Source organism: Megalobrama amblycephala, linkage group LG3 (genome assembly GCF_018812025.1).
Source record: "Megalobrama amblycephala isolate DHTTF-2021 linkage group LG3, ASM1881202v1, whole genome shotgun sequence".
In the NCBI taxonomy this organism is placed as follows: domain Eukaryota; kingdom Metazoa; phylum Chordata; class Actinopteri; order Cypriniformes; family Xenocyprididae; genus Megalobrama; species Megalobrama amblycephala.
In genome coordinates this window covers 56,040,614-56,058,997 of record NC_063046.1, presented here as the reverse complement: position 1 = coordinate 56,058,997, position 18,384 = coordinate 56,040,614, and the positions used below count along the sequence as shown (strand labels likewise).

Sequence of the window (18,384 nt, the reverse complement as noted above, 5' to 3'; positions counted from 1 at the left end):
TGTTTGATCAATTTTTTAGGCTTTCTGAGATTCAAGACTCAACTAATCTCTGCAATTCTCCAGCTGTGATCCTTGGAGAGTCTTTGGCCACTCAAACTTTCCTCCACACTGCGCATTAGGACGATTTAGACACATGTCCTCTTCCGGGCAGATTTGTAACATCTTTAGTTAATTAGAACTTCTCAATTATTGCCCTGATAGTGGAAATGGGGATTTTCGATGCTTTAGCTATTTTTTTTTTTTTTACAGCCACTTTCTATTTTGCGAAGCTCAACAATCTTTTGCTGCACATCAGAACTATATTCTTTGGTTTTACTCATTGTGATGAATGATTAAGGGAATTTGGCCTTTGTGTTTCCTCATGTTTATTCTCCTGTGGAACAGGAAGTCATGGCTGGACAATTTCATGTTCATGATCACCCTGGTGTGCTAAAAAATGTAAATATGAATGGGAATATACTTCAGAGATATTTTACTCATAAAATATTCTAGGGGTATAATAATTGTGGCCAAAGTGTTTTGGAGAAAAACATTTATTTCATAATCTGATTTTCCCCCCACTTTCAATTCTTTTCCTTCAATGAAATGTTTAGATTTTTGCTAATTTTCTGAATTACAGATAAAAAGAATTTAAAAACAATTCAGATTTATTTTTACAGTCATTTTTGATCATATTTACCAAGGGTGCCAATAATTCTGATCACCACTGTAAGTGAACATCAAAGAACATCCATGTCCAATTGATAACTTCATTGTTTTGTGCCAGATAAATACTGCTCTGACTGTAAATATAAATTATATAATCTGTCATCAAAAGCACTGCCACATTAACTAGCTTAAATGCAGCTAGCGATATTTTCTAAAGAGTACCTTAAAAGCCTAGTGTATCATATTTAAAATTTCTAAGGACTCTAAATTATCAACATGATCCAAACTTTTCTGATGAAAATTTTTGCTCAGTTTGTGTCTCTGTATAAAATGTAGGTGTTTTTTTTTTTATCCTCAAGTATGAGCTTCATAATCTCACTATATCATACTAATGAGCCATAAACACCTAACATATCAAATATGATACTCATACATGGACAAACACAAACGCACATTTTTTAGATTTTTTTTTTTTTTTTAGATTTTGTGTAAAGATGCAATAAACTGTTCCATTAAAAAAAAAAAGAAAAAAAATATATATATTTTTTTCTGACTATTATTTCATATGTTAGGCTTTACAAGTCTAAAGGGATGGTTAAGATCTTGTGAAGAACTTTAGGGTCCAAACAACATTTCATCGTATGGACAAAAAAAATATCCAGATATCCATCTCCTTTTGTGTTTTACAAAATGTAAGAAAGTGTTTGGAATGACATGAGGGTCAGTAAATGATGACAGAACTTTCATTTTTGAATCAAGTAATTAACTGAGGTAGTAGCTTGGGAAGCTACAGTTTCCAAAGTAGCTTCCCCAACACTGTTGCCCATAAAGGCAGTCGGCTTGAACAACAATGTGCCTGTAGTTAATGTCTGAATGCTCAAATGAATAAAGGCCCTGTCTCACCAGGAAGTAGAGCCACGTCTAGTCTCACACTCTTCCACTGCAGCAAACTGGAGCCATTATAGTGTACTGCCCTCCCATTACTGAGCGGGAGAGAAACAACAACAAGGACGACATGTAAAAAGAAAGGAGTTAGGATGGGAAGCAGAGAGGAACAGAAAGAACAGGTTGATAGTCAGTACGAGTGAAAGCTAATTGAGTGAAAGCTTAACAGAATGGGTCAGTACTTGTGGAATAGACAGGTGCCAACAGGATTCGTCCAGGCACCGTCTCTCTTCTCGGCCTCCGGGGAAAAACCAAACGACACTATAGGACCGCTATCATCCTCTGAATCTCCAAAAGAAACAATCTCTATCTCCCAGTAAAAAGAAGGAGCCTGGTAACCAGAAAAAGAGATAGAGAAAATAAGAAAGAGATACAGACAACTCTTATTGTCTTTACACTACTGTTCAAATATTTGGGGTCTGCCATTTTTTTCATGTTTTTGAAAGAAGTCTGTTATGTGCACCAAAGCTGCATTTATTTGATCAAAAATACAGTTAAAATAGTGAAATATTAGTATAATTTAAAATATCTGATTTCTATTTTAATACTATGTTAATATTAAAATGTAATTTATTCCTGTGATTCAAAGCTGAATTTTCAGCATCATTAGAAAACATTCTAATATGCTGATTTGCTGCCCAAAAAAAACAAAAAAACATTTCTTACTATTAACAAAGTTGAAAACCGTTAATATTTTTGTGGAAACCGTTACACATATTTTCCAAGAATGGATAGAAAGTTCAAAAGAACAGCATTTATTTCAAATATAAATATTTTGTAACATTATCAATGCCTTTACTCTCACGTTTGATCAATTTAGTGTCCTTGCTGAATAAAAGTGTTCATTTCTTTATTTTATTTTTATTTTTTAAGTGCATGTGCCAGTAACAGGCTGTAGTTACCTGAACAGGCACAGGTGAAGTGGCGTAGATGAAAGTTCCTCTGGGAAGGCCTCCACCTGCACTTGGATCGGCCAGAAAGGTCACAGAGGTCAAGTGTGAAGAGAACATGCAGGCCCGAACCGGAGGGAAGACACGTGACGGACACCATGTGATTTCTTTAGGCTGCGGAGAGAGAGAAAAAAAAGGGTTGTGTTTTAGGCCTTTGAAAATAAATTCTGATATTTTCCGAATGCATCACAATTCTTTCTTGAATTGATTCTGAGCTTAGTTTTTAACAGCAGATGGCACTGCGTGCTTTAGAAACAGCTGTACTCTGCTTGCTTCCAATTCCTTACACACACCACTTGAACCTTCTGTAAAATAATCATTCATAAAGTCTGAAAAGGTTGAAGCGAATTACAAGGATGTTTGCAGTGGGCTGTTTACATTAATTTTGCGTCATAAAAGCATTCTGAGGTGCAAGTACATTCTCAGACTCAGCCGAACGCATGACCGCTCTTCTTGGTGAGCATTTCAGCATGCGGTTAAAAACTAGCGTAGAGTGCCATTTGCTGTTAAAAACTAAGCTCAGAATCGATTCGAGAGAATCGCTATGCATTTGGAAAGTCAAAGAAAGAGGCTTCTCTTGACCATGTTAAATTAGCACTAAAGAGGCTCAACTCACCTGTCGTTGATCAGTTTGTACTGGAGGTGGTGGAGGACGAGCACAGTCTCGATAAAGCATCCTAACCCTCTCACACTGCACCTCAACCATCACTAAACGCTCTCCTATAAACACATACAGAACCAGCCATGCCAATAAATGGTGTTTTACTTACAGGAAGATATCATATGGCTTCAGAAGACTTGGAATATATATTGTACCAGTTGTTTGGACTACTTTAATGGTCCATTGTATGGAAAAGAGCTGCTTGAACATTCTGCAAAACCTCTCTTTTTTTGTTCAAATTGCATGAAACTTTGTACAGTGGTTAACACTTTCTAGATCTACAAATAAAAATAAAAAATGGATTGATATCTTGTTTTTATGTTACTATAAAAAATAAAAAAAAATACAACAAAATGTAATTTTGTAACAAAATAATTGTGTTTTTTTTTTTATTTAATTTTACTCTGTTTATTAAGGTTTTACTTCATATGTGTGCAGTTTTTGGAGGAATTATCATATCTTTTGAAATTATTTAAATAAACAAACAAATATTTCTTTATAGGTTTTTACACAAAAACAGATTTTTTATGTAAAATTCACTTTATAAAAGACCCACATTTCTAACTTTCATTCATGGGGATAACATGGATAATTTGACATGGTTTAGTGCAAGATTTTTGCCCATCTTTTGGAAAATACAGTTTTAAAAGTAAAAAATTATCACTTTTACCAGTAGATGGCTGCAGAGCTCCACTATTTGCTATGTGCTATTTAACTAACTGAAAGACATCTTTTCACAAGTTTTCTTCAGTTGGATTCATATCTAAATATTATGAAATCACAATTATGACAATAAAAATTACTTTTTGTCAAAATTTTGCATTTTTTTTGTACTGAAAAAAAAAAAAAATTTCTTTCAATAATGTTGATTTTGAGGATGAATTTTGTCCATTTTCTAAGAGGGGTCTCATCATCATGAAACAATATTGAACAACTGATTTTTTTTTTTTTTTTTTTTTACATTTTATTTACAAATGAAATATATATATATATATATATATATATAAATAACTTTTTTTTCATATATATATATATATATATATATATATATATATATATATATATATATATATATATATATATATATATATATATATATATATATATATATATATATATATATATATATATATATATATATATATATATATATATATATATATACACACAGTACAGTCCAAAAGTTTGGAACCACTAAGATTTTTAATGTTTTTAAAAGAAGTTTCGTCTGCTCACCAAGGCTACATTTATTTAATTAAAAATACAGTAAAAACAGTAATATTGTGAAATATTATTACAATTTAAAATAACTGTTTTCTATTTGAATATATTTCACAAAGTAATTTATTCCTGTGATGGCAAAGCTGAATTTTCAGCATCATTACTCCAGTCTTCAGTGTTACATGATCCTTCAGAAATCATTCTAATATGCTGATCTGCTGCTCAAGAAACATTGAAAATAATCATAAGCTGGAAAAAGGTTTTTTTTTTTTTTTTTTTTTTTTTTTTTGGAATGGGTTTTGATTACAGGCTGTAAGACAAATAAAGTAACTACTTCAAAGGGGTATGATGACTTTCTACAGGCACTGTAATTACTTTTAACTACTTTTAATTAAAAGTTATTTATCCATTATGTATGTTTAAAGATTATATTATTATTATTTTACCATTACATATAAATAAATATATAGATTTTTACATTTTATTTTACAATTAAAATGATGTTTTTTGGGTGTAGAGGAGAAAAAGGCAGTGGCATCTATCTAATCTCTGTTGTTGGCACTCACCGGGACTACACTCCTGAGCAATCAGGTTGAGCACCTCCACTGCTGCTGGACACTGCTGAATGAACTCTTCACAAAACGAGCTGTCCTCAAGCAGCTGCGCCATCACCAAACACGCTCTGACAGAGTCAAAGACACGCAGAATAAATGTCCCATACGGGTTTATAGCTGTACTGTACAATGACACAGTCTACCACATTCTTGTTTTGGCTGTGCTGTCACAATATAAGATGCATTGAGAGTCTGACCTAGTTCTGATCTCGGCCAGAAGACGCACCACAGCCATCACAGGACTGGATCCGTCTCCAGACGCAGGGAGGGATGTGTGGATAGACAGACTGCCCTCCTGTGGCAGTAACATTGACTGCACTGCCTGAACAACCTTTTCTGTGATGGACAGCTTATGCAGTGGCAGAGCCTTACAACAAACACAGAGCACCATGAGACAAGATTAAGACATGATATCAGATATCTGAGCTGCTTTAGAAATGATCAAGCTTTTGAAATGGCCTGAGGCGAAGGCAAGACAAGGCACGGAAAGTTTAATCATATATCAACAGGGTATTTCAAAACATCTGTTTTTCTGGCTTTATCCCAGCATTTCTTTCTTGCAGTATGTTCACCTTGTTAAGTAAACAGTGGGTTTTTACTATACATTTATGAACTGGAACATGTTTGTTAACTACTGTAGATGCATAAAATCACTGTGATGATTCCACATCATTAATAAGAGTAACTGCATTAATTGCAATTAACATGCAATGAAGTGTCTGCAAACATTACATTCAGATCATTATTATTTATCATAATATCATAAATAATATACTTGAAAACATACATTTTCAAGTATATTATTTATGATATTATGAAATATATATCATGATATTACGAAATATAAAATATATCATGAAATATGAAATATATATCATGTGATATTACGAAATATAAAATATATCATGAAATATGAAATATATATCATATGATATTATGAAATATAAATAGAAATCTAATAAAATGTACTTAATTTCATTAATTACAAGGAAATAAGTATTAATAAAAAAAAAAAACATTGACCATACAGTTGAATAGAAATGGGGTATATAATAATGGGCTAGGAATGATACTGAGCTGAAAATATTTTAATTTTTCAATGCAAAAGTTAAGAATATTGCTAACTATATGACAACAAAATTACAATTGTGCAGTTTTATACTTGTTTGAGAGGTGATTACCTCAGAACGGGGGGTGCAGAGGCGGGATATGGGTACAGTGAGGATATCAGACGCCTTGCTTGTGCGGCGGTAATCGCAGGAAGGAAACTTGACAGTGGCGATGCCCTCCTGCTCATTAATGGATATGACCACACCAACACTATCCAATACACCTTTACCCACCACCTGCAACAGAGAACAGACATGGTTAGAGGCAAATACTTCAGCAAGATATTTGTAATGTAAGCCATTGAGATTTAAGTTATCTGCTAAATTGTGCATGTACCTGTTAACTGTCAGTAGAATGGTTTTTGCTATCACATATTTTAGTGATCATCATACATTAGGTATCATTTTAATATGGAAGCTTGTTTCCGCCACTAAATAAAAAATAAAAAAGATAATTGCAACTTTTTATTAGTACTGCCAAAAGCAAAAAAATTTATAAAATGATAAACCTCACATTTCAGCCTGATTATGCATGTTATATGTAATTGGTCTGAACAAAAACAGCAGTAAGGCAGAACGCAAATGCTAATTCACGATCAAAAAAGCAGAAATACAGCAGTTACCCCTGTACACAAAGCAGCTGCACTTATAAACACTACTTTATTATGCTAATAAACAACTTTTTATCTCACAATTCTGACTTTTTTTACATATAAACTCACAATTGCGAACGACCTCAGAATTGCGAGATATAAACTCACAATTGCGAGTTATAATGTAATAAACTGCGAGATATAAACTTACAATTGCAAAAAATAATTGGTCCGAATTGCGAGTTATAAACTATAAAAATGTTTTATAAACTGACTTTTTTCTAGCAATTGCAAATTTTTATCTCGCAATTCTGACTTCTTTTCTCAGAATTGTGAGATATAAACTCTCAATTGCAAGTTAAAGTCTAATTCTGAGGAAAAAAAGACTGACTTTTTTCTCAGAATTGTGAGTTTATATCTAATTAATTGTCAATTTATAGCTCTCACAATTCTGAGAAAAAAAGAATTCTGACTTTATATCACACAATTCTGACTTTATAACTTGCAATGGCGAGTTTATATCACGCAATTCTGAGAGAAAAAGTCAGAATTGCGAGATGTAAACTCACAATTGCAAAAAAAAAGTCTGAATTGTGAGATAAAAAGTTGCAATTACCTTTTTTATTTTTTATTCAGTGGCAGAAACAAGCTTCCATATTTGTAAGCTTAAAAACACTCAAAATTCATTCCGTGAAAAATGTTTTGAAATCAGACATTGAGCTAGTGTGCGGTGTCACGTTTCAAATTTTACAAATTTACTGCACTATATTATAATCAAATCTTTATCTAAACTTTACAAAACACATATCGTTGGAAAGATCTGAGACTCAAGGTTCCATATTTGGCCACTGTTTTGTGACAGAAGTGACAGAAATGTATTAACTTGTGACAGGAGAATGCATCCAAACATATCTATCTATTGTTTGGGTGTCACACAGTGCCTATTTTTGGTATAGCGCCTAAACAAAATCACACAAGAACCTCAATATTTTCAATCTCAACTTCAAATTTGGAACACAACTTGGTTAGACATAAGGCTTTGATTTTCTAGCATATGAAAATACATACTTGTTTAGTACAGTTTATTTGCTTTACAGTAAACTTCTGTAACGTTTTAACGTAAAGTGCTTTCACTTCAACAATAATCAGAAAGCATTCCAAAGCATTCATGAATTACAACTAAGTTTGGATAATGCATTTTCAGGTCTATGTTCACAAAGGTTAACAGGTTAAATTAATGCGTCACCTGGACTTCAGAACCAATCTTGATGGTCTCCTTGAATCCACCTAGTGCACAGAGAGCCGCCACAGCCTGTCGGCCAATCGCCTGCAGCTTGGCTAACTTCCTGCCGCTGCTGTTACCGCTCTCCAGAATACTCTCAGCATACTTGCCTAACTGAGGAATGTACATCAATGCCCTGGACAACACCTGAGGAGAGGACAGAAGATTTCAACACTGTTGTCTGTTTGAATGAGCACTGAAATTCAAGTATTAATTTAATAGGCCGGTTGTAACTGTACCCTTGTTAGAGCATGTTAGGGCAAGAATCAAGAACGGCAGCTCACCTTTTCTGCCGTGCTGGTCCATATTTGAGCAGTGTTGGATTCAGGTGCAGTCAGAAGACTGTGGAGCAGAGCGATGACCTCAGCAGCCATGCTGTTAGCCACGTGACCACTGATGAAGGGCCGCACTGGATCTGAACTGTTTCGAAAATTCTGATATTAGAACATAACTACAGTGATGGTCAAACATGGTTTCTTTTCTTTTTTTCTTTTCTTTTCTTTTCTTTTCTTTTCTTTTCTTTTCTTTTCTTTTCTTTTCTTTTCTTTTCTTTTCTTACTAAACCCAAACTTTTGGATGGTAGTGTATCACATCACACAGCAAAATCAACATTTATAATAATAAGAAATGCTTCTTGAGCAGTAAAATCAGCATATTAAAATGATTTCTGAAGGATCATGTGACACTGAAGACTGGAGTGAAGATGCTGAAAATTCAGTTTTGCATCACAGGAATTTTAAACTTTAAAAAAAAATAGATTCAAATAGAAAACAGTTCCACAATATTACTATTTTTGCTGTATTTTTGATCAAATAAATGCAGCATTGTTAAGCATAAGAGACATTTTTCAGATAAAAAAAAAAAATCTATTATTTCACACTTTTGAATGGTAGTATTGTTTAGGTAGCAAAATTTTTTTAAACAACATCAATGTCTATTATAATGTACAGTACAATACTGTAAAAGTTATGATTTAAATAATAAATAAAATAAAATACAATGAAATTTTGCCAAAAGCAAAAAGTTTCCTCAGATTTTAGCCTAATATGTAATAGGCCTGATTAAAAACTGCAGGCGGGCTGAACACAATGCTAATTCAATCATCTCACAGTAGGTGGTGCTTACGGAAAAGCAGAAATACAGTGGTTACCCCTATTATGCATCCATCAACACTTTCCTGAAGACAGTCAGTTTCCTTTTAGATATACTGTACATTCAAGAGGTAGCTAAGTATATTTTTCTTACCGAGCCAATTCAGCGTTCCTCTCTCGGCAGACTGTAGACTGGGCAGTTTTCTTCTTGTCACCTGTATTGGATACACCAGAGTTCTCCTGGCCAGTGCTCTCTATTGGTGGACCCACACTAACAATAAGCCCAGATTGAGCCCACTTATTGGCTTTCCGCAAAGCAGATGATGCGTCTTCTGTAATCACCTCACAGCAGCCACTCTGCATAAAGGTGAACAGATTTTACACATTCAGCATGACTGCTTTTTGCTCTCCAAAAGAGTTAACACTAAACCATAGCTGACCTTTGTCATATCTCGATCCATCTTTACTACCTTCTCCATGTTCGCTCCAGTGCCGAGACGGAAAGGACGACCCTCTGAGCTGCTGCAAGGTATCATGCAAATACTGACATCAATCACAACTTTTATAAAATAGGTTTAATTAACGTTTTTTAAATATTTTTTATTATTTTTTTTATTATTATTATTATTATTATTTTTTCAGAATCAAATAATACACTAGCCACTTTTCCACCGTCAGGCCAGTGCGAGCCAGGGCTTTCAACAGGCCGGGCTGGGCTAATAGCCTCAGACCTGTAGCACCGAGCCCAAAACCACTCTGCGCTTCCAGTCGCGCCAGAAGCTCCACAGTGCTGCACTAAAACTCACCCGTAACACACCTTTTTAGAACAACGTCACACAAACCCATAATTTCACCAACAAATGGACATTTTATCAGAAAAGAAAACGGTAAAACTTTACAGTAAGGTTCATTAGTTAAACATTAGTTAATGATGTATTAACTAACATGAACTAACCATGAGCAATACATTTGTTACTGCATCTAATCTTTGTTAATGTTAGTTAATGAAAATACAGCTGTTCATTGTTTGTTCATGTTAGTTCACAGTCCAGTAACTAATGTTAACAAGATTTTAATAATGTATTAGTAAATGAAGACTTTAGATGCAAAAGCCTCTAAGTTCAGTAACTTTAATGACAATGAATAGGTCATTTTCACTGCCATTAAGGTGAAATAACTGAACATAAACATACGAGCTTGATAAAAATGCTCATTTTAGAAGAAAATTTCAGATGGCACTTAGAGGCTTTTGCATCTGAAGTCTTCAAATGTTGAAATTAACATTATAGATTAATAAATGCTGTAGAAGTGCAGTTCATTATAAGTTCATGTTAACTAATGTTAACTAATGAACCTTATTGTAAAGTGTTACCAAGGAAACTAATCAGAAAGAAATCACTGGAAAGATTGCAAAACGAACATGATAAAAACTGCCGTTTGTTGGCATTTTTATTGTTTACTAAAGATTTAAAACCCAAGCATCGAGGTTTTACCACGGTTTTACAATAATAAGTGATTCTGATCATAACTAATTAATTTGTGTCAAGATTAGGCACAGTCACAGAGACAAAAAAAAAAAAAAAAAAAAAACGTACTTATTCAGTCGTGTCTGTTTCGGTTTATTTGTAGTCAAAGGACAGTATGTTTACCTCACATTTAAAAAGATTGATAATTTCTTTATATTTTCAACCAAAAATACGACCTGAGGAACTTTAGCACTCTCTCAAGTGACAGTCCCAATACAGTTATGTTTTCAATCCGAGAAACAGAGGAAGCTCCCAAAAAAACAGAGTTGCTTTATTTTATGACATATGAAGAGCTAAACATGGATATCAGACAGTCCGGCAAGAGTCGAGATGTACTAACAGATAAAATAAATACACAATTGTGATTATGATAGCCTATAGGATTTGTCAGATTTCTTCAAGCGTTCGTATTTACCATGTTTCCTATGGTAATGGTTAGCGCCTATAGTCTTTTGCAATGCATATAAATATTTCTGCCTTATGTGTTGATCAGAATCCACATTGGATCACAAACAGAAGTTGTTACAAACACTTACTACTGTCTGAAAGGGAGTTGAGCTAAAATGATTTTAAAAGTCTTTAATGCTGATGTTAGCTAGTATATGAAATCTTCTGTGGTGCTGCAGTCTCCAGACTCAGATAAACTCTGCCTTTGTTTGTAACCACTCCCTCAAGCCCGGGCTGGCCCGCTTTGAACCAAAATATTCAGCGGGCCAAAAAAACCTGGCCGTTGGCCCTTAGGAAGCTCCAACAAGTCCCAATCAAGCCCTGGAAGTGACAGTGGAAACGCGGTTGGACTGGCATGCACTAGCATGCCCGCTTTTTTCCCGGCAGTGGAAAAACGGCTACTGAGGTTGATGTGTTTTGTAGTGTGGCCATCCAGTGTTATTACCTGAGTAATGGCTGAAGCACCTCATGTGATGACTGGTCTTCTCTCTTATGGATGAAAATGGACAGCTTGCCATCCACCGCTTCACCTTCCTCACTAGCGTCTCTGTCAGTCTTAGCACTGCTCTTAGGACAGGCCCGTGTCAGACTAGTGTCAGGCTCTGAGGCGCTGGGGGAGAGCAAAGTCTGGCAACCTAAGTGAGGAGATTAAATAAAATCAAGAAAGAAAAACAATATTTTTCAGAATTTAGTTCAGATGATGATAGATAGATAGATAGATAGATAGATAGATAGATAGATAGATAGATAGATAGATAGATAGATAGATAGATAGATAGATAGATAGATAGATAGATAGATAGATAGATAGATAGATAGATAGATAGATAGATAGATAGATAGATAGATAGATAGATAGATAGATAGATAGATAGATAGATAGATAGATAGATAGATAGATAGATAGATAGATAGATAGATAGATAGATCATGTGACACTGAAGGCTGTAGTAATGACGCTGAAAATTCATCTTTTCATCACAGGAATAAATTACATTGCAAATTACAAATTACAAATGGAAAAAAAAGTTATTTTAAATTGTAATAATATTTTACAATATTTCTGCTTTTAATGTATTTTTGATAATAAATGTAGCCACAAACATCTTACTTGCCCCTAAGTTCTGACAGTTTTATAAAACCTTTGGCCCATATACTATATATCTGATCACAAAAGCCTTTTACAAATGTTACATATTTGAGAGATTCTTTGTTATTTTTATTCATGCCAAGCAACGTTTTCTCATACCTGGCACCACATAGTCTGCCAGCTTGGCCAGCAGCAGTGATGCGATGCGGAAGGCAGGATCATTGGCATCTTGCTGCTCTGCATCCAGTGCATTTGTTGAGTAGCTCCAGGAAGGAAGTGCTACATTCCCACAGTCCTCCACACTCATAAGTGGCAGCGCAGCACGGCATAACTGCAGGATAATCAGCACCAGTTTGGGCGAGGGCCGCTGGTCCAGTAGCAGGGACAGAAGTTTGGACACACAGGCAGGCTGGCTCAGGATGGTCTTGCCTATGTGGCTCCTTGGAAGAGGACAACAGTTAAAATCAGTTAAAATCAACTAAACCCATTAACACTTATACATAATGTTTAACTAGTTGAAAGTTAGGCACAGTTTAATTGATGACGGACTTGAAATACTAAAAAAAAATATGATTCATGAATGAACAGATTTATCAAATCAATCAAAAATTGACATCTGACTCATCTAAGCTTTCATTTATGTCACACTCAAACTGAACCGATAAGAGTTACCATGTTTCATGTGTACTTAACCCTCTATGGACCACTCTTTAGGAAATGAAACTTATATCAGTATAATTAGCAACTGGTCGGGATGTCAGCTACTGAAAATATTCGGTTTTGAAGGGCCGCAATCATTGTCAGTGGCGTTAAATTAATGCTTCTCCGATGACGCATTTTGAATATTCAGCGTCTATTTCATACACACTACTTGGATGTGGCCAAGAATTTTCAGTTTCGGTCAAGAATATTCATTTCAGTGCATTACTAGTCACTGGTCATTCTTAAAAAAAAAAAAAATTAGTATTTTTTTTTAGAAACCGGACTTGAAGATAATATTATATTATTGAAATAAAAGACCACTTAAAGGGATAGTTCACCCAAAAATGAAAATTTGATGTTTATCTGCTTACCCCCAGGGCATCCAAGATGTAGGTGTCTTTGTTTCTTCAGTAGAACACAAATGATGATTTTTAACTCCAACCGTTGCCGTCTGTCAGTCAAATAATGCTAGTGGATGGGAACTTCTACAATAACAGTAAATAAAACTTGCTTAGACAAATCCAAATTAAACCCTGCAGCTCGTGACGACACATTGATGTCCTAAGACAAGAAAAGATCGGTTTGTGCGAGAAACCGAACAGTATTTATATAATTTTTTACCTCTAATACACCACTATGTCCAACGGAATTCATCACTCGATTCGGTCTGATCGCGCTCTGACAACGGCAGTGATGTCTCGCTCTCATTGAAGTATATGCGCGAGACATCACTGCCGCTGTCAGAGCGCGATCAGACCAAATGAATCGAGTGATGAATGCCGTTGGACATAGTGGTGTATTAGAGGTAAAAAATGATAAATACTGTTCGGTCTTCGGACATCAATGTGTCGTCACGAGCCGCAGGGTTTAATTTGGATTTGTCTGTCGTGTTTTATTTACTCTTATAGTCCAAGTTCCCGCTGACTTGCATTATACCACTGACAGACGGCAGCGGTTGCAGTTAAAAATCATCATTTGTGTTCTACTGAAGAAACAAAGACACCTACATCTTGGATGCGCTGGGGGTAAGCAGATAAACATCAAATTTTCATTTTTGGGTGAACTATCCCTTTAAGTGTACTTAAAGAGAGTACACTTTCATGACTATGTTTCTTAACACACTTAAGTACACTTTTAAAAAGCACACTGTATAAATGTCAAATTAAAAAAATTTCATTAAAAGAACATTTTAAATGTTTTAATCTTTAGTCATGCTTTAAAGAATTGCACTTATTTTGATGCGTTGACCAACATATTAAAGCACATGTACTATAATTTTAACTGTATTGTATTATGCAATATTACATTTAAAAGTTAATATATTTTAGATGTACTAAACTGCAACTTCATCCTTACAAATATATTTAAGTTTCAATAGAAATGACATTAAAGTAAATTTTAGTTTATCATAAATGCTTGACAGTACATTCACCAGTGTCCGACAACATTAAATTCATTTTGCACAAGTATTATTATGTAAAAAGTAACATGCACTTGATGAAAATGAACATCTTTAAACATGAATAAAATAATTAGAATTGAGAATTCAATAATATAGTGATTTAAACTACTTCATGCTTCATGTCTTTCTCCCCACAACAGAGAAGTTGATTAAGTGAAAACAGAATTACCTGGACAGATCGTTGAGCAAACTGAGCACATCCTGCAGAGCATCATTCCCTGCCGCTTGGTTACCGCAGCAGTCTGTCGCCCGAGCCAGGTGATTAGTTAGTAAGCTAGACACCTGTCGTGCCAGTCCAGAATGCACTGCATCTGTGGAGCCTCCTATTTGACAACAGCATTACCGTCAGTTATAGTTAAACAGGTTTGTAGTGGTACTTCTTGAACTGTAAACTTTCCTCACCTTCGACTTTTTCCCACTCAATGCAGCGGTTGGCCAGCACCTGAAAAGCTGCCCAGGCCATCGTAGCTACTTTTTGTTTTTTGGTTTGTTTCTCATTCGAGCTGCAGTCCCTCTGGCTACTCAGACTGCACAGCCTGTCCATCAGCTGAACCAAACCACTGCGGACAAGACACTGCTCCTCACTCCTGTGGACAACATCAGACGCCACTTTAGATAAGGGTTTCTTATTTTAGGTCGACTTCAGATGTAACTCCAAGTCATCTAAATATCCCTGGTTATTAATGTATGGTTACCTATTAAATGTTATTGGTAAATGATAACTAATGTTAGCAAATGGAACCATAATGTAAAGAACATAAGTTAACATGAACTAACAAATGAAACATACTTTTTAATTTCAACATTTACTATATTATTAAAATCAAAAATTGTATCTGTTAATATTATTTAATGCACCTAAAAATGAACAGTTTTATTAACTAACATTAACAAAGATTAATAAATACTGTAATAAATAGTGTATTGCTCATGGTTAGTCAATGTTCGTTAATGCATTAACTAAAGTTATCTAAAGGAACCTTACTGTAAAGTGTTACTATGTTATTTTATGTCTAGTGTTGATGTATTTCCTAATGTGCAGTAATGTTATTGTTAGCTAAAACTATTAAAAATCATTTTTTTATTGACTGGAATAAAGCTGAAATAAAATAACTATTTAAATATTAGAAAAAAAAACTTAAATTAAAAATGTAGCCTTGCCAACTAACTGAAATAAAATGAGTTTCAGCTGAAGTACTAAAATTATTCAAATTAAAACTGAAAAATACTGGGGAGGAACTAAATAAAAATGACAAAAGAACATGAAATTACTAAATCTGAAATAAAAATAAACAAAATCTAAAAATAAAAGTTAATTCAAAATATGAATACTGTAATAGTATATAAATAATACTAAAATAACACTGCTACTGTAGCATTTTAGGATTTTAAAATGTAACATTTTATAAAAAAATTGGCACCATTTATTTTTTTTAATGCACTTTCCTAGTGTTATTGTGCATGATTAATTGGTGCACATTATTCCTAAAAGTGATGTCATATACAGTTGTTTGTTATGCAGTCATTTCAATGGGAACCTGCACTACTGAATTTGCGTGAGAGCAAAAGATTTCCACACGCAGATTTTGCATCAGGTTCAAGCTGATCAAACATCACAACACTATTGACAATAGACCTTTTTTGCCCTCAAAATTTCACTAATGTGACTTTAAAGGGATAGTACACCCAAAAATGAAAATGATCCCATTAATTACTTATGCTCAAGCCATCCTAAGTGTATATGACTTTAAAAATATCCTTAGTCCTCCAAGGTTTATAATGGTTGTGAATGAAGTGGCCACGTTTTAAAACTTTCTAAATTCAAATAACTAGCTTCCGGCGGACTACCGTAAGCATGCTGTGCAAGTTGATTTGAGTGGAAGAGCAACCTTTGACTCAACGCAATGACGAACGCAGAGGCGTAGAGGAGAAAGAAAAACAAAACACCGGTCACGAATTAGAAGTGTAAAACAAGAAATTTTAAAAAGAAATGTTGGAGGATTGGAGATAAAGTGCACCCCATTTTGATATAAGAGAAGAGGAACTTGAGTTTGTTTCACAGCCCTATTTGTTTGAACCGTGAGAGGCGTCTAAGCTTACGATACTCCTACATTGCGTCAAAGGATTACTCATTTGGCACAAGTTGACTTGCGCAGTATGCTGATAGTAGTGAACTATCCCTTTAAGAAGCAAAAAAATACCTCTGAAACAACTTTTCTTTTGCCATCACCTATATAAAATTACATGGTCTTTAGGGTAAGCCACAAAAAACATTTGATCTCATGAGGCCTAAATATCAAATGAAGAGCTGAAGATGCTTGCCTGGTGTAGGGGATGGTGCACAGCAGGCCGATGCTGTTGGCACAGGCTATTGGGTAACGGGCACAGAGAGACACCACTGATGTCATGGTCTCTCCAAAGGCCTCCTGGACCTGCTCCATCATGCCACCGCAGGTCAGTTCCTCGACTCTACACAAACATGCACATTCATATGAACAACTTAAGCTTCATGGTAGAGATGCAATCCATCTAGCATTATTAAATTAAAGTCTCTCATGCTCACCAAGGCTGCATTTATTTGATCATTAATACAGTAAAATTGTGAAATATTATTACTATTTAAAATGACTGTTTTCTACTTGAATATATTTTAGAATGTAATTTAATCCTGTGATGAAAAGCTGAATTTTCAGCATCATTACTCCAGTCTTCAGTGTCACATGATCCTTCAGAAATCATTCTAAAATGCTTTGCTGCTCAGTTGCAATCAATTTTTATTGTGCTCAATTATTAATAATGGTTCTTATTATCAATGATGAAAATAGATTTTGATGCTTGATCCTTTTCAGGATTCTCTGATTAATAAAAAAATTCAAAAGAACAGCATTTTTTTTTTTAAATATTGTAAGATGTCATTACTATGAGGTTGTGATCAATTTTATTGTGTCTTTGCAATAATAATAATAATAATAATAATAATAATACCCCAAACTTTTGAATGATAGTGTATCACAGTTCTACAAAAATAAGAAGCAGCACAAATGATAATAAAAATAATAAAATGTTTTTTGAGCAGCAAATCAGCATATATCTGAAGGATCATGTGACACTGAAGACTTGAGTAATGATGCTGAAAATTCAGCTTTGAATCACAGAAATAAATTACATTTTACAATATAATACAATAGAAAATGTTCTTTTAAATTGTAATAATTTTTCACAATATTACTGTAATAATTATTACATTATTATTATTATTATTATTATTATTAGAATCTTCATATTTTGTGCAATTATTTTTTTTTATTATTTTTCTGATGAATAGTAAGTTCAAAAGGATTTATTTGATCTAGAAATCTTTTATAAATCTTTACTGTCACTTTTGATCAATTTAATGCATCCCAAAAGTTTTATTCACCAATAAAATGAACAGTATTATTCAACATTATTGATTTATTGATTCGACTGCACTGATTGGATAAGAACTGAACAGAGCTGGACGATGACATTGCAGTTTTCTGCAGAACTGCTTTATAGATGAAATGAACTAAGTTAATAATTGATGATCTTTACAACAGAATTGAATCAACACTGAACTGACTTCAGCTGAGTAATGACACCATTTTCTTTTAGAGCTGCTGTACAGTAGAAATGAACTGTTTGTATAATTTAATCATTTTCCTGTTATCACTCTAAAGCTGCTTTGAAACTATCTGTATTGTATAAAGCTCTATATAAATAAAGGTGACTTGACTTAATTTCTCAGAAAAATCTTATAGAGCTTTTGTTTAGCAGCAACATGATGTTACACCAGTTTAAATGTACCTTGGTCCACCCTGCAGCACCATGGTAACTGGGCCGACCAGATGCGTGACCCCTCCCACCCGGACAGCAGCGGTGAGCAGCTCTCTCATGTGAACCAGAGCCTGCTTCCTCGTGCGACCTCTCCTCCAGCGCGTCTGAGCTGCTGACAGGAAGCTGGTGCTGGACACCTGCAGGCATAAGACTCAATTTAGAAACATTGCAAGTGAGAATACTGAATG

General features: G+C 34.3%; 1 protein-coding gene across 7 annotated transcripts in view; it reads right to left on the bottom strand.

The window, feature by feature from the left end:
- LOC125265740 (probable E3 ubiquitin-protein ligase HECTD4) overlaps positions 1–18,384 on the bottom strand; it is a 94,499-nt gene that overhangs the window by 31,395 nt on the left and 44,720 nt on the right. For all 7 annotated transcript variants that reach the window (XM_048186136.1, XM_048186137.1, XM_048186130.1 and 4 more), the window contains exons 32-48: positions 18,167–18,333; positions 16,664–16,810; positions 14,744–14,928; positions 14,511–14,664; positions 12,337–12,617; positions 11,533–11,722; positions 9,555–9,636; positions 9,269–9,471; positions 8,308–8,443; positions 7,988–8,170; positions 6,221–6,385; positions 5,237–5,406; positions 4,992–5,107; positions 3,160–3,263; positions 2,496–2,657; positions 1,776–1,924; positions 1,552–1,631 (exon numbers count right to left, since the gene is read on the bottom strand). In XM_048186136.1, the coding sequence (XP_048042093.1) occupies positions 1,552–1,631; positions 1,776–1,924; positions 2,496–2,657; positions 3,160–3,263; positions 4,992–5,107; positions 5,237–5,406; positions 6,221–6,385; positions 7,988–8,170; positions 8,308–8,443; positions 9,269–9,471; positions 9,555–9,636; positions 11,533–11,722; positions 12,337–12,617; positions 14,511–14,664; positions 14,744–14,928; positions 16,664–16,810; positions 18,167–18,333 (2,674 nt within the window). The remainder of the gene's footprint in view (positions 1–1,551; positions 1,632–1,775; positions 1,925–2,495; positions 2,658–3,159; positions 3,264–4,991; positions 5,108–5,236; positions 5,407–6,220; positions 6,386–7,987; positions 8,171–8,307; positions 8,444–9,268; positions 9,472–9,554; positions 9,637–11,532; positions 11,723–12,336; positions 12,618–14,510; positions 14,665–14,743; positions 14,929–16,663; positions 16,811–18,166; positions 18,334–18,384) is intronic.